The 16,240-nt window shown below is 41.2% G+C and overlaps 1 protein-coding gene across 1 annotated transcript in view; it reads left to right on the top strand.

The window, feature by feature from the left end:
- The first annotated feature begins 194 nt into the window (after nt 1-194).
- Nucleotides 195-16,240, top strand: part of chek2 (checkpoint kinase 2) — a 38,138-nt gene continuing 22,092 nt past the window's right edge. The window contains exons 1-5 of the mRNA XM_060843918.1: nt 195-980; nt 4,519-4,643; nt 5,702-5,849; nt 8,078-8,168; nt 10,585-10,693. Coding sequence (XP_060699901.1) covers nt 758-980; nt 4,519-4,643; nt 5,702-5,849; nt 8,078-8,168; nt 10,585-10,693 — 696 coding nt within the window. The 5' untranslated portion in view covers nt 195-757. The remainder of the gene's footprint in view (nt 981-4,518; nt 4,644-5,701; nt 5,850-8,077; nt 8,169-10,584; nt 10,694-16,240) is intronic.

The raw sequence follows: 16,240 nt of genomic DNA, 5'->3' as shown, positions 1-16,240 counted from the left end.
TAAAACTTTTACGAATCCAAGGAGGGTTTAGAATCATAAGTGATTTGTGTTTGCCCGCAAAGATATGATAGAATGATAAAAATATTTTGCTCGTGCCGTGGGTAGCAGTTGGGAGGGAGGTCAAAGGTGAAAGTCAAAGGCGTGGTTGCGGCATGTCTGGGTTTCGGGCGGGAGAATGGGAGGGACGTGAACAGCTTTAAAGCGAAATCTCTTTCTACAATCTGTAAAGGACATAAGATTTTTGTGCGTTAGATACTGCGGAAACATAGGGTTAATTGCACACGTTGCCCTGAAGAGGTTGAGACTGAGCTGTTCTCTCGGAGAAAGACAATTTCTGGGGACCTTGTCAGCCTTCCCTTATGTTATTTTCATCTATTGCCATTAATGTGGATTTACACATTTTGTTCACACTTGGACCTTTTATATATGCCTAATTGGCGTTTGATTCCATTCAGTTAGGTTTTTTTTTGTTTTGCCGATGGGAAGCAAACTCAGGACCGAGTTGCGATGGGTTGAGATTTAGCACCAACTCTTTTTAATGCAGCAGAATAAACAATGATCATTTTCACCGAAAATCTCCCATAGTTTATGCCCACTGCTCTCTTTCTTTTTTTTTAAAAAAGTGGGGTTTAACATCTTTTGTTTTAATTCACCACGTCGCCGAGAATTGCGGTGAGGGGTTCATTCTCGCCTTTCCCTCCCTCCTCCTCAAACTCTCCTACTGTTAAAGTCATTTTTGTTTGGTCTCAAGCCTACAATGTCGAAGGAGACCGTTACCAGCACATCCCAATCACAGTCCCAGAGTCAGTCTCAGTCCGCCTCGTCCACCAGCGGCACTGGATCGAGCAGCCTATCCTCAGCAGGCACTGTCATCCTGGATTCCAACCCTACCCAGGATCTTGCTACCATTCCAGAAGTGGAAGAATTGCCTAAACCTTGGGGACGCCTCTGGGCGCTTGAAAAAGGATTTTGGAACTTGGGTGAGTACTTTTAAAACAAAAAAACTTGTAGAACTTGTGCTTCAGGCAATTGATTCTGAAAGGTATCAAATGTTATGGACATGGCAAGAGCCAGCATCACTTCAGTTTCGATCTATCGTACGTATTTTGGGTGCTTAGAGTTGAGCTGACCTGGATAATTCTGTTAAAAATCACACAACACCAGGTTATAGTCCAACAGGTTTAATTGGAAGCACACTAGCTTTCGGAGCGACGCTGAGGAAGGAGCGTCGCTCCGAAAGCTAGTGTGCTTCCAATTAAACCTGTTGGACTATAACCTGGTGTTGTGTGATTTTTAACTTTGTACACCCCAGTCTAACACCGGCATCTCCAAATCATGGATAATTCTGAGTACTGTATTAGGTACCTGGGTGAGCTTCTGAGTTTGGACTGGTAGCTAAGCACGCTCTGATCAACTCGTTCCCAGATGTTATTACAACGATTCATTCCTGATGAAGGGCTTATGCCCGAAACGTCGAATTTCCTATTCCTTGGATGCTGCCTAACCTGCTGTGCTTTAACCAGCAACACATTTTCAGCCCAGATGTTATTACACACTTCTGAAACAGGCAGAACTTGAACCTCGGCCTCTGCACTTTTATTTTCATTCGACCTTTTTGTATTGACACAAAGGGGAAAGTCAACCAAACAATACTCCTGTATTGTTCTGAATTGTCTGCTCCTGTATTGTCTGCTCTGAATTCTTGTAAAGTGGTGTAGATGTTTCCAAACTGAAAGCTTAAATTGAATTTTGCAGTAATTGCTCATAAACTGTAGCTGATCTGATTCTATTATTGGACTATTTTTCATTTATTTTCAATTTTCACTGTTTTTGATGTCAGCTAGATTATTTTTAAAAAACCTTCAAGTATAAAAGAAACACCTACAGATTGCAGTATTCCCTTTGTGATGAAAATTAAAACAATCTTGCTATGTGCATTTACAATAAAAGGTGATCGTACTATCCAAAGGCTTTATAGTTGGATAAATAAATATTTAAAGCTCCCTTGTTAATTGAAGTCTAATATGGTGCCCATTCAAGTTTTGCTTGAGCGTAGTCGTTCTTGCAGGACTGGGAGGGTCAGTATTGTCGGTAGGCCCTTGAGTTTCAAATTCAAAAAGCTTGTAACCTGTTCCACGTGTGGGCATTGTACACCAGGGTTTTAAAGCTTTTATCAATGTGATGGGTATTGCGTCCAGCTCACTAACCACCCTACATTTTCTTTGTGCTGATTTGGTGATTTAAGTTACCATTCAGTACCCCAAAACAGCTGTAATTTCTAGTCAGCTGTTTTAATTTGAAGTTTCTCCTTTTACTGAGTAGTTGGTGTAACAAACTGAAGTTGGCAAATGCCATAAAGACATGAGAGGAGAAGGTTGTGATGGTACAGAGAATTGATTATATAAAATGTATAAATTATGTGGATTGAATTTTGTCATGGCTATAAATAATATAGAGATCTTGGTAGTGTTATGTTGGCACAATAGTAATGTTATTGAAGTGATAGCTTGAGACTTGTTCTGAGTTGAGAAAAATGAAATCAGATGTCTGAAATTATAAATATCACACTGTATTTGTTTACCTTAGAAGTCAGTAGCTGAAAGGGCCATATGCTTGTTTCTGGATTTCATTTATGAAAAGGAAAGTAAAAAAGTATTGCAGGTCCCTAATCTCTGCAGTAATATAAATATTTTGGAACATTGTTCAGGTATTACAATAAAAAGGTTATACATTGGAATCTTGTCTGATAAACCTCCCAAGTGCAAAATGAAGCTTGAAGTAACAATAATACTTTTTATAATTTATGATTTTGTTCATTTTTGAGTAGTGCTGTGGAAAGAAAGACAGTATAAGTCATATATTGAAAGAAGGAATAGGCTGATAAAAAAGAGACAGTACCTGGAATATTGTGCACAATTTTGGTCCCCATGCTTGAGGAAGCAGTTGTGTTGGAGACACATCAGAGGACGTTCGCTAGGTTGATTTCACAGATGAGTTTGTCTTGTGAAAAGAGATTGAGCACTTCAGGCCTAAACACTCTAGAGTTTAGAAAGAGCAGGTCAAATTGAAATGTAAAGGATGCTTAAGGGGATTGTAGATATAGAAAGGATGTTTCCTTGTGTGGCCATCTAAAACAATGTCATTTTAAGATAAGGAGTAGTAATTAAAACAGATCAAGAGAAATTACTTCTGTGTTGTGACTTTCTGGAATTCACTACTTCAGAGCAGGATGTCTGCTGGGACATTGAATAATTTTGAGGAGATATACAGATATTTAATTAGTAATGGGTTGAAGGATTATGGGGAGTTAGCAGGAGAGTGGAGTTGAGGCTGTGATGATCATATCAGATGGCGGAGCAGGTGTGAGGTGGTGAATTAGGCATGAGTAGGCCTCTTCCTGCTCCTCGATATTATGTTCTAATGATCAACATTTTGATCCAGAAACATGGAGTAATAAACAGTTTTTGAATTGTCCTGAAAATGGTCTTGACATTGTGTAGAAGTTTTTGGTAATAAATTTACATATTTTAGGTATTAACTGGTTTGAAGCACTGATACTAACCTTCAATGTTCATTTCATATTGTTGAGCTTCTGTTTTCAAAATTTTACAGGCCAATAATATAGTGTCCGTTTTTGACCAAGTTTTAATTGGATGTTTCTGTTTGAGCCAGATTGAGGAAGCAAAGAGCGAGCAAATGAATGTGTCATCAAGCAAATGTCTTAATCTTGTGTGTTAGAAATTGATGAAGCAGCTAACTTGCAACAGTGAGAGACACCTTAAATTAACCATTTTTAAAACTTCTTTCCTTTTTGATTTATTTAAACATGAGGGTAGTTATTGAAATGATGTTGAAAAGCCTTGTGTACTTTGACAAGTATATAATACTTTGAAGTCAGATATCCTGATATGCTTTGTTTCCTGTTTTTATTTTTGTACACTTAATGATATTTGATGGCTAGCTGCTGTTTATTGTCAGCTTGAAACTTGTGGTGAGGTCAGATGAAGAGCACTAGCTATTTGTCTCAATGCTGAGTTAAGAATATTTGCAGAGAAATGTTGCTTATGGCCGATTAACTTAATTCACTTAGTGACAGTTTGTATGTAAGAATTTCTTCCAAACCTGGGTGACTTTTATTAGACAAAAATAACCAAAGAACCATGGATGTTGGAAGTCAGAAACCAGAACTTAAATTGTTGGAAAAGCTCAGCAGGTCTGGCAGTGTTTGTGCAGAGAAAGCACTGAAGGTTCTGAAGAACGATCACTGGACCAAAATGGAAATTCTGTATTGTCTCCACAGATGCTGCCAGACCCACTGAGGTTTTCCAGCAATTTCTGTTTTTGTTTCTGATTTTTTTCGTTGGGCTTGTCTTAATGTATGGTTCTGAGAGCACATTCACTCTCCAGCACCTCACTCAAAAATGTTTTTTATTTATCCGAGTTTTGATTTGCATTGATTATTCTAGGAGAGTATATCTTGTGGAAAGGTATTTGAGAACTCCTTTTTTTTTGTCACAGATTGCTTAGATGACGAGTACTGGTTCGGAAGGGATAAATCATGTCACTATTGTTTTGATCATCCAGTGTTGAAGAGGAAGGAGCATTTCAAATCGTACAGCAAGAAACACTGCAGAATTATCAGAGTGAGCTATGACAACACTGTAGCTAGGACTATAAAAAGACATTGAAAGTTTCCTTTTGAGTCTGGTTGATTAGAATCTGAATGTCAGTTTATACGACCTGTTGTTCTGAATCATATTCTGTATATGAAAACTAAGAAATGTAATATTGATTCATATTTGAACAAAATGATTTGATTGCCTTTTTAAAATATGTCCTTGTTCGAGCATACGTGCAAGAAAAGTAATCTGATTGTGATTGCTGTGATGCCCCACACAGCTGCAGAATCTGTCAACGTTGCTATTTGGAAAACTAATACTCAGAAGGCTACCAGTGATGCAGAGACTGCTTCACCCAGGGCTAGTTTTCTGCCAGTTTTCTCCCCTAACTCCAAGAATGGTGGTTCCTTTCTAAAAAAATCACCAAACTTGGAAATTCTGTACTGCGATCAGTATGCGTTTATAAAGTTAGTTATTGTAATTACTACTTTAATTTCCTTACCAATGCTTCCTGACGTTTGTGAAACATTGTGTCATACAGTGGAATTACAAACCAAGACCTGTTGAAATGCAGCTCATCTAATCTCAGTAGATACGGTTTATTTGGTACAGCCATATTAGTCCATTTTTAAAATTTGAAATTATGCATCCTTTAAAGTGACTGGTGTCCTGGGGTGAATGCCTCTTTTATATCCTTCTGAAATGATGAACTTTTAACAGCTTCAGTTAAAATCATTGGAAATGTTATTTGTAATTGAAGGTTTCTGGTAATGCAAGGTCATGGAATTGGAAGTGAGTGCTTTTAAATTCCAAACAAAATTTAAAGATCAATTAATGCAATACTTTTTGCCCATTTGGTTTGATTGTTGCTATTCTACCTGTATTCCTTAAGCTTAGAATAACCAATGCTAACGTTGGCTGACTTTGTGGGTGGAAGCACACCGTTACACTTTAGCTCACATGAACAAAATGGCATGTATAGCATTGGTATAAATGTGCTACTTCCAGCAATTTTAGCAAACCAGTTCAATAATTGAAAGAGTACACCACAGTTTCAGAATTTATTTCCTGGTCTTACTTAGGAAAAGGGCCCTGGAAGCACATTCGTAGTATTTATTGAAGATCACAGTTCGAATGGTACCTTCCTGAATGGCCAGATAATTGGAAAAGATCGAAGATTACCATTGTGCAACAATGCAGAAATTGCAATTAATCATGAATTACACAAAGGTGAGAACGTGTTTTTCATATATTGATAATTGGTCCAATTTGGTCGCATCTATTCTGGACCTGCTTGCAAGTATACTTGGAAATTTGCTTCAAATATTTGTCACTGACAAGTTTGTGCTTGGACTCGTGCCTTATGTTACTTTGTGGCCGTTGTCTATAAATACCTTTTATGGATTGGGAACACTTTCTCCATCTGTAACTTGCGAGAACTCCAATTTTGGTTATTCCTTTGGACCAGGATGATCAAGTGCAGAGATTGCTGATCTTTGTATAATTCTTGTTGGATGCTAATTTAAGTAATCTAGGTCTTACTAGTTTTAACTTTTGTTGGGGTTTGTCACATCAACAAACCGGTCATTTGCACCAGACGGGCTGAAATGATACTGAGAAACCATAATTAAGTGCCATAAATTTATTTGCAGGAAAGTGGGTCCAAAAGCTAACAATTGAGAATTGAAAGTTGATGATCTGCTTTAAGTGAAACTACCAAAATTGAAAAGTGAACTAATTAAATCGATCAAAGTATTTCTTTCAGAAGTTAGTTTGGAGGCTTTTGTTGATTCCTAAATTCACTTGTGACCTGGGGATTTAAATATTCCTGGGAAGCACTTAAAGAAGGGAGAGCATGGAAGCTTTCTTATAGTTATGCTTTATGTTAGACCCTTAACCAACATCATCAAAAGAGATCAATCATCTCATTGCTGTATGTGAATTAACTGGTGTGATTGTCTACTTTGTACAGTGACTATATCTCAAAAGTATTTTATTTGGATATCAAGCAGTTTGGAGCATGCTGAGTCATGATAGTGGATGCATGAATTCAAGTTAATACTTTTGAGATTGAAACCTTTTCAACATTTTCCTTAAGAGACATGCCCCTACAGGTGCTTGTGCTGCTTTTTAATGTAGGTGTTCAGTGAATAGCAGAGTGGAACTTTCAGAATACATGCACTAGTACCTTACAATCTAGAGAAAACTCTCTCAGTACAGATCAAAGCTTTGATCCTGCTATTCCGATGGCCAAATAGTTGTTGAAATTACACCACTCTTGCCTGTGATTTGGGACCATGCTGAATGCTTAACACGGCTGACTCCATAGGAACTGGTTAGGAAATTAAAACTTGTGATGACAGCTTCTATGCTTCTGGAATCCTCTGTAAAATGTTCTTTTAAATTGGGAAACTTTGGAGTCTTTTGACTCAGTCAAACTTAATACAGGGGAACCTTGATTATCTGAATGAGATGGCTGAGCACTATTGCGATCAGCTAATCAATTATCTGAGCCCCAACCCATTCCAACACTGCCCCTCCCACCCCCAACCCTGTCCAACACTGCGCCCCTGTCCACCCCCAACCAGATCCAACACCGCACCCCCACCCTGCTCCCCCCTTCCAGTACTGCCCCCCAGCCCTCCAACACCGCCGCCCCTACATCCAACACTGACTACCCCGTCCCCACAATCCTGTCCAACACCACCCACCACCCCCCCTCCCCGCTCCCTCTCCGGGGGCCAAACTGGATATCAACTACAAGAGTGCTGCTGCTGCAGCTGCCTTTGTGGGGTAAGTCTCTAAATAGCGCGCGCACACAACATTTTACTGCAACGTTTTGACACGTTCCACCTTTATCCTGTACAGGACAATGTTGGAGAGATTATCTGGGGAAGGGGGTAGTTGTTAGGGTACAACCCTCTGTAGGACTCCAACGAAAGTGTGGAGAGGGAGAGAGAGAGAGAGAGGGGGCGGGAGCGGGAGGTCATTCATTTGGAGACGGTCCCTGTTTAATCACTGCAAACAAAAGACACAATCACTGTTGGAAACACGTCTTTGACGTAATGTTTCTGTCGGGACAATCCGATTTTCAGATAATTGGTATTTGGATAATCGAGGTTCGTCTGTAATTGCCCAAAGAAAGTGATGGGATGAAAAACTTCCTCTGACACCTGGATGACTATTAATCTGGCCCTCTCAACCACATTTTGTTGTTTACTGTTGCCAGATCATTGGGAAATCAATTCTCACCTATCAGTGATTCAACATGGTATTTCTATGGCCAGTCTTTTGGGTCCATGTTGAGCTCCCTCCTTATTGCTCTACTCTAGACTGGGCAAAGCTGGAATGTCGGACTTAATTAAGTTGATTACCGGTCAGATATCTAAAAAAAATGTAAGGTTTCTGTAAAAGTGTTTTAAATGAAGCAGATGATTTACTTTGTTTCTACTTTCTAGTTTTTGTCTTTTCTGACCTCACAACTGATGACCAATTGAACTTGCCAAAAGAGTTCCGGGATAAATACATCATTTCAAAACCTCTTGGCTCGTAAGTATAAGTTATCTTTCATTCAAGCTTTAGAATATTTTAATATTCTTATCAACAACTGTAAAATTGTTAGGAAAACACCAGACAGTAACCAACTGGAAAAGAGGCCAGTTGAGATCATTATTTTTTGCAGTGCTTAGATATTTCTATTAGCAGCAGTTTAATATTTCCTTTTTTGAAGATTTCCTGAACTCTCGGATTCCTCTCTACTTTCCCAAAATGATCATTAATCTAAGTGATCTAAGTTTGCATGGGGTACCTTTTGGAGGAAGAAGCATTTCAGCTGAACTGACTACACTTTTAGTAAAGTTACCTGGATGGTAATAAGGGATGCAACTCCAATTGTTCAATGCTATTCCCCACCTAATTTGAAAAAAAACGAATCTAGCATCAAGTAGAAAATGTATTGACTGAATAAATTAATGTTGCTGTTGGAGAAATTAGCACAATAAAGCAGAGACCCCACAAGACAGATTGGGTGAAATTGACAAGCTATTTATTGCAATTGATATCGCTAGAAGAGAAATTAGATTAGATTAGATTAGATTACTTAGTGTGGAAACAGGCCCTTCGGCCCAACAAGTCTACACCGACCCGCCGAAGCGCAACCCACCCATACCCCTACATTTACCCCTTACCTAACACTACGGGCAATTTAGCATGGCCAATTCACCTGACCCGCACATCTTTGGACTGTGGGAGGAAACCCACGCAGACACAGGGAGAATGTACAAACTCCACACAGTCAGTTGCCTGATTCGGGAATTGAACCCGGGTCTCTGGCGCTGTGAGGCAGCAGTGCTAACCACTGTGCCACCGTGCCGCCCCTAATGATGAGGCTGACACAGAACCTTTGTGGTGTGTACAGGTACACAGGAAAGCCACACACACAGACCAAGTCCTGAACTACGAAAGCAACCACCCCAACACACACAAAAGAAGTTGCATCAAGGCACTATTCAAAAGGGCCTCAACACACTGCAGTACAGCAGAACTGCAAAAAGAGGAAGAAGAACACCTATACAATGTATTCGCCAAAAGCAGATACCCACGTAATTTCATCAACATGCCTAAGGGAAAGACAACGGAACGAGGACATGCTGCAACCCAAAGGACTAGCCACACTACCATACGTCAAGAGCATTTCCGAACTGACAGCCAGACTACTGCGACCACTAGGATTCATAACAGCACACAAACCAACAGCCACTCTCAGACAACAACTCACCAGGACGAAGGACCCGATATCCAGCATGAGCAAAACCAATGTAGTATACAAAATCCCATGCAAGGACTGCACAAAACACTACATAGGACAAACAGGAAGACAGCTGATGCCCTCTAGCGCATCTCCTCCAAATCCACGAAACGACACGACCAGCTATCCTTAATAGCCACACACTCCGATGACAAGCAACATGAGTTCGACTGGGACAAGACTACTATTATAGGACAAGCCAAACAGAGTACAGCCAGGGAATTCCTAAAGGCATGGCATTCATCCACAGATTCAATCAATAAGCACGTCGACCTGGACCTGGCCACTGCAGCGGACAGCTGGAACTGACAACCAGAAGCGGCAGATATAAATCACTAAATGCCGGAGGAAACATCACAGAAGCGCTTCACAGGAGGCTCCCAAGCACTGAGGATGTCACCTAGACAGGGGACGAAACGTCTGCAACACATTCCCAGTTCGCTGAACAGAACCACAACAACGAGCGCCTGAGCTACAAATCTTCTCTCAAACTCTGACCTGTCCTTTGTGTGGCTTTGGTATTCCTGTGTTTTCAGACTGCCTTGGGCTTTGAGACAGCTGTGCTGACTGGGTCCAGGAAGCTTATTGTTAGTATGTTTTGGGAACTGTATTCCCTTGTCTGCGAGTGACAATGGTTCTGTCTGGTTCCACTTGTCAGCTTGTTAGTCAATGCTGAGGCATTCTGGGTGCTTCTGGTACAGTTTAGCCAAGTTTGATTTTCTACATTCTGTGTGGGCATACTGTGGGTAGGCAGGATGACAGATCTTTTCCCAGAGTAGCGTAAACTGAAATACACAGTAAACAAGCTCTGAGCTGTAATACTCAGTTTTTCTTTGTTGTGAAACTACACTATTTAAAATGAAGGATGGACAGTATATTCTTCTTGAATTGATTTTATTACTAATAAGTCTGGGTGCCAATTATTAACTCTGCAATTTCTTATTTCAGTTTAGTACTTCATATATTGAAGTAGAGAGCTATCCAATTTTATCAATTTTCATCTCAAAAATGTAGACAAGGAGTCCCAGCATTGCACTTGCAAATTGTTATATTGTCAGCAGGTATAATCTTCAGTATGAGGAAGAGCTTAGGGTTATGTGCAGCTTCAATATGTAATTTGGATTAATTTCTAATTTTACAATATTTTTAATGCTGCAGAGGTGTTTGTGGAGAAGTGAAGCTGGCATTTGAAAAGGCAAACTGCAAGAAAGTAGCTGTGAAGATTGTACATAAACCCAAATTTCCACTACTTGTGTCTGAACGAGGCGTAAGTATGACTAAATGAATTGCACAGTATCTGTGTAATCTAATCTAAATGTATTTTGTTTTGAAGCCAAAGGCGTTTCACACCATTAAAGTGAGGGAGCCTTCTCCGGCTCGGCAGTGTCTCCTCGCACCGCACACCCCCCCCCCCCCCCCCCCCCCCCCCCCACTCCCCACAAGAAGGTGCAGTTCCACTCCAGAACATCCCAGATGGCCTCCTACTTCAAGGACCACAATTTCCCCTCATGGTCAACAATGCCGTCTAGCGCATCTCCTCCAAATCCTGCACCTCAACACTTGAACCCCACCACTCCAACCGCAGCAAGAATAGAACCCTCCTGGTCCTCACCTTCCACCCACCAATCTCCAGACACAGCACATCACCCTCAGCTATTTCTGCCACCAATAGTTAGACCCCACCACCAGAAGTATATTTCTCTCCCCATCCCTATGCGTATTCCGCATGGACCATTCCCTCTGCGACTCCATTGTTAGGTCCACACACCCCACCAACCAACCTTCTATTCCTGACACCTTCCCATACCACTGCAAAAAGTGTAAAACCTGCGCCCACACCTCCCCCCTCAGCTGTATCCAAGGCCCCAAAGGGTCCTTCCACATCCAGCAGAGATGTTCATGAGCATCCTTACACCTCATGTACTGTGTCTGTTGCTTTTGCTGTGGTCTCCTCTCCATTGAAGAGACAGGATGCAGGATACCAACTCGTGAAATGTTTCTGAGAACAATGCGTCAACAACCCTACCGCCCTGTGGCTGTCCACTTCAACTCTCTCTCCAACCACATGGCATCAACATCTATTTCACCAGTTTCCTCAACTCTCTTCTCTTGCCCCCCCCCCCCCCCCCCCCCCCACATCCCAGATCCAACCCTCCAACTCTGCACTGCCCTCTTGAACTGTCCCACCTCTCCACCTTCCCACCTGTCTGTTCCACCCTCTACTCTGACCTATCATCAACATCCTCTACCTGCAAACACCTATTGCCTTTCCAGCTCCCACCCACCACCACCACCAATATATCACTCAGCCCCCTTCTCCCCATTCCCCACATTCCTGATGAAGGGCTTATGCCCGAAATGTCTATTCTCCTGTTCCTCGGATGCTGCATGACCTGTTGTACTTTCAAACCTTCTTACTATGCAAGTTATTAAACTGAGTAGAAATCTGGACACTATTCAAAGTATGCTGTGAAAATAGTGCCAGGAGCACAGACTGCAACTGTTGATGAACAAGTTTAGGATTAAAATCTGGCAGTTGTCTCTAACAGACATTGTGAGTACTGAACCTTGTAGTTCATTGAGAACTGGTTGGAATCTGTGGTTGAATGTAGGAAGGGAGCTAGTATTATGAAGATGTTCTGTCCAGAACATGACAGGGAATTCTCAACAAGGTATGAGGGAATTATTTGGTCAAAAAGTAATTTCCTGTATTAAAAATTAACTATCTTTGCTGTGAAACGATGGCTAAAGAGAGGCTATGCAAGGCAGAGTTGATCTTTGTTGTATGAAATACACAATCAGCATGGAGAGGAGGTCACAAAATATCCTTTGTGTTTTGGATTTTAGACTTTTGGATTGGGCAACAGGGAATGATATTATAGTAGGGTGGCTGAATTGCTATACCTTTCTCCCCTTAATTCCATCTGAGTTGGGGCTGCATGGTGGTTGTGATTAGCACTGCTGCCTCGATGCCAGGGCCCCAGGCTCAATTCTGTGTGGAATTTGCGCATTCTCCCCCTTCCTGGGTCGGTTTCCGACAGTCCAAAGATGTGCAAATTAGGTAGATTGGCTGTGGAGTTATAGGGGGCAAGGATCTGGGTTAGATGCTCTTTAGAGGGTTGGTGTGGACTCGATGGGCCAAATAAACTGCTTCCACACTGTAGGGATACTGTGATTAAGTTCTGAACCCTGCTTCAGGAATATCATTCAGATCTCTACAGCAGAGTGAGGGCTTCTACTAAAGACTGTTAAATTTTCTACATCAGTGATTCTAGGAGAAAACAATATATAAACCACAACTGAAAAGTAACTACCTCAGTTGGAGCCAAAACATCTAAATGCAATCTGGGGTAGTATTGATGTGATGACATTGTTGCTGGATTGGTAATCCAGAGACCCAGGTCATGTTTCAGGGACCTGGGTCTGAAACCCATCGCAGCAGATGGAATTTAAATTCAATAAAAGCTGGGACTGAAAGTCTAATGATGACCATGAAATATTATTGTGAAAACTCATCTGGTTACATTTGATAACAGTTTTCTGCAATATTGCCGACTATCAGCTACCCTGTGAAATGGCCTAGCAAACCTCTCTGTTGTATGCTTAAAAGTCTTAAAAAAAAATGAAACCAGGGTGAAACATGTAATATTGACTAAGGCACAATGCCAAACTCAGCCTGGTTGATTATGAAAATTGTCATCCTCAATATCTGGGGGCTAATACCAATGTTGAGAAAGATGTCTCCGATTAGTCAGGTTGCTGTGTTTGACAGTCATATTTGTGCAAGTATATTTGCACACACTGTTCCGGGAAACAAATCATTTCCCAGAATGTCCTGTCGCACTAACATGGTAAACTCAGCAGAGGTGATAGCGTTGTTTATACAGTCAGAATGAGAGTTGTCCTTTGAGTCCTCAACAGTGATTGTGGACCCCTGGAAGCCCCCAGGTCAAACATGGTCAAGGAAGCCTCCTGCTGGTCACCATGTAATACCCCACCACTTCTGTTGATGAATGAATAGTCATCCATGTTGAACACCACTTGCAGGATACACTGAAGGTGGCAAGGCTGCAGAATGTACTCTGGCTGAGGGACTTCATTGTCTATCACCATGAGCACATGACTGATCAAGCTTGTTGGGTCTGAATTTGATTTGATTCAGATTTGAGTCTGAATCAGGTGGTGACGGAGTAAACAAGAGGGAAAAATTACTTGATTTCATCTTCGCTAATCTGCCTGCCACAGATGCATGTGTCCCTGATAGACTGATCAATGCACAGCCCATGTGAACACTAAGTCCTGTCTTCACACTGAGGATCTCCTCTGTTCTGTTGTGTCACATTATCACCATGCTAAATGATGGACTTCAAGCATGTTTAGCAACTTAACTGGGCATCCAAGTGGTGCTGTGGGCTATCAGCAGAAGCATAATTGTATTTCAACACAATCTGCAACCTGATGATTTGGAAAATCCCCTGCTCTGCCATTATTGTCAAGCCAGGAGTTCAACCTGCTTTATTGAAAAGTGCAAGATGACATGCCAGGAGCAGTGCCAAGAATATCTAAAAATGAAGTGTCAGTTGGTGAGGCAACGGATCTGGACTAGCAGGGCAGACAGCATAAGCAGCAAGTGACAGACTGAGCTAAGCAGTTCCACAAACAATGGATCAAATTTAAATTCAGTTCGATTACATACAGTCGTGAATGATTGTGGACAATTGAACAACTCACTGGAGGAGAAGATGCCATAAGTATCTCCATCCTTAATAAAGGGGGAACATAATACATTGGTGCAAAATATAAGGTTGAAGCATTTCCAGCAATATTCAGCCAGATGTGATGAGTAGATAAAATATCTGAAGGAGTGTCACTGGACCTGAAACATTGTCTACTTTCTCTCTATGATGCTACCAGATCTGCTGAGCTTTATCTGCAATTTATGATTTTGTTTCTGATTTCCAGAATCTGGAGTTCTTTGGCCAGTTTGATCAATTGCATGTGATGTCACAAAATGGCTGAAAGCACTAGTTTGCAAAGGCAATGGGCCTTGACAGTATTCCAGTAATGACACTGAAGATGTGCTCTAAAACCTGCTTCATCACTAGCCAAGCTGTTCCAAAGCAGCTACAATACTAACACTTATCTGACAAGGTAGAAAATCGACCAGTTATGTAGTGCATACAAATCAGGACAAATCCAACCCAGCTGTTTACAGCCCAATCCGTCTTCTCTAGATCATCAGGAGAGTGATGGCAGGATAATCAGCAGTGCTATCCAATAGCATCCTGCTCAGCAATAATCTGTTCACTGATGTTCCGTTTACTGGGCCATTCAGCTCCTAACTTCATTTGCACCGTGGTTTAAATGTGGATAAAAGAAATCTGAATTCGAGAGCTGAGGTGGAAGTTGAGTGCCTTTGACATCAGGGCTGTATTTGATCAAGAACAATATCAAGAAGCCCTAGCAAAACTGGAGTGGGGGTAGGGGAGGTTATGAGGAGAATTTTCTGTTCGCTGGAGTAAAATCTGGAACAAAGAAAGATGGCTGTGATTGTTGGATGTCAGTCCTCTCAGCTCCATGATCTCTGCAGGGGTTCTTTGGGATATTGTTCTAGGTTGGACCAGCTTCACCTCCTTCACCAAAGACCTTCCGTCCATCATAAAACCAGAAGTGGGGGGCATTTGTTAATAACAGCACAGTGTTCAGCAACATTTGTGACTCCTCTACTAATAATATCCAAATCTAACAAGACCTTGACAGTAATTAGGTTTGAGCTGATAAGTGCCAAGTAAATCTGGGTCCCACCAGTGCTGGGCATTAACTGTCTCCAACAAGAAATAATCTAACCGTCATGTGGCGGATTCAGCAATAGCAATGCCAATATCATCATCCTGGGTGTTACTATTGACAGGAAGCCAATCTGTACTAGCCATATTAAACTGATGCTTGAAGAGCACGTCTGAGTGCATAAATCCTGCAGTGAATAACTCATTTCCTGAATCCCCAAAGGCTGTCCACTATCTAAAAGGCATTGGTCAGGCATGTGATGGAGTATTCTCCGTTTGTATGGATGAGTGCAGCTTCAGCAACATTCAAGAAGCTTGACACCTGAAGCAGTTTGCTTGACAGACGTAAGTTGCACATTTAGTCCCTTCACCACAGGTGCACAGTAGTAGCAGTTTGTACATCCTCAAAATGCACTGCAGAAATTCATTGAAGTTCTTTTGACCACACCTTACAGATCCATGACTGCCATTTAGAAGTAAAAAGCAGCATTTACATGGGAATTCCAACACATAAACCTCAAAAAAGCAGCTCACCACCACCTTCTCGAGGGCTGGTAAGGATGGGCAAAAATGATCCAATTGGCAATGCCCACATCCCATGAATTCATTTTAAAAATGTTGGAGGATCTTTACTGATTTTTGTTTTTAATTTGTCTTTTATGACCAAGTTTATCACCTGCTACTCTATCTTTTTTTCGCACACTTGGAGATTATATGTTTGTATGCACAAATGAGAAGTTGAAATGAGATTTGTAATTTACAATATGTCTCATGGCTTTATAGTGGGACATTTATTCTTGTCATTTAGAGTAATAATTCTGATTGCACAACAACAATGAGGTTCGTCCAATGTTCAGCATCTAAATGAATAGCAATGTGTTATTATGTCGCACATACCTAAATGTCTGACTTGTTCCCTCTTAATGTATTGAATTTGTTGATACCATCCGAGGCAATAATTAGTTGATATAGCTGTCCTCTGCTTCTGGGATTGGATGTGCATTTAATGAGGGCATTTTAGAGATGTC

Source organism: Hemiscyllium ocellatum, chromosome 24, assembly GCF_020745735.1.
Source record: "Hemiscyllium ocellatum isolate sHemOce1 chromosome 24, sHemOce1.pat.X.cur, whole genome shotgun sequence".
Classification (NCBI taxonomy): Eukaryota; Metazoa; Chordata; class Chondrichthyes; order Orectolobiformes; family Hemiscylliidae; genus Hemiscyllium; species Hemiscyllium ocellatum.
Note: the sequence above shows the minus strand (reverse complement) of the source record. Positions and strands in the feature narration are given on the sequence as shown.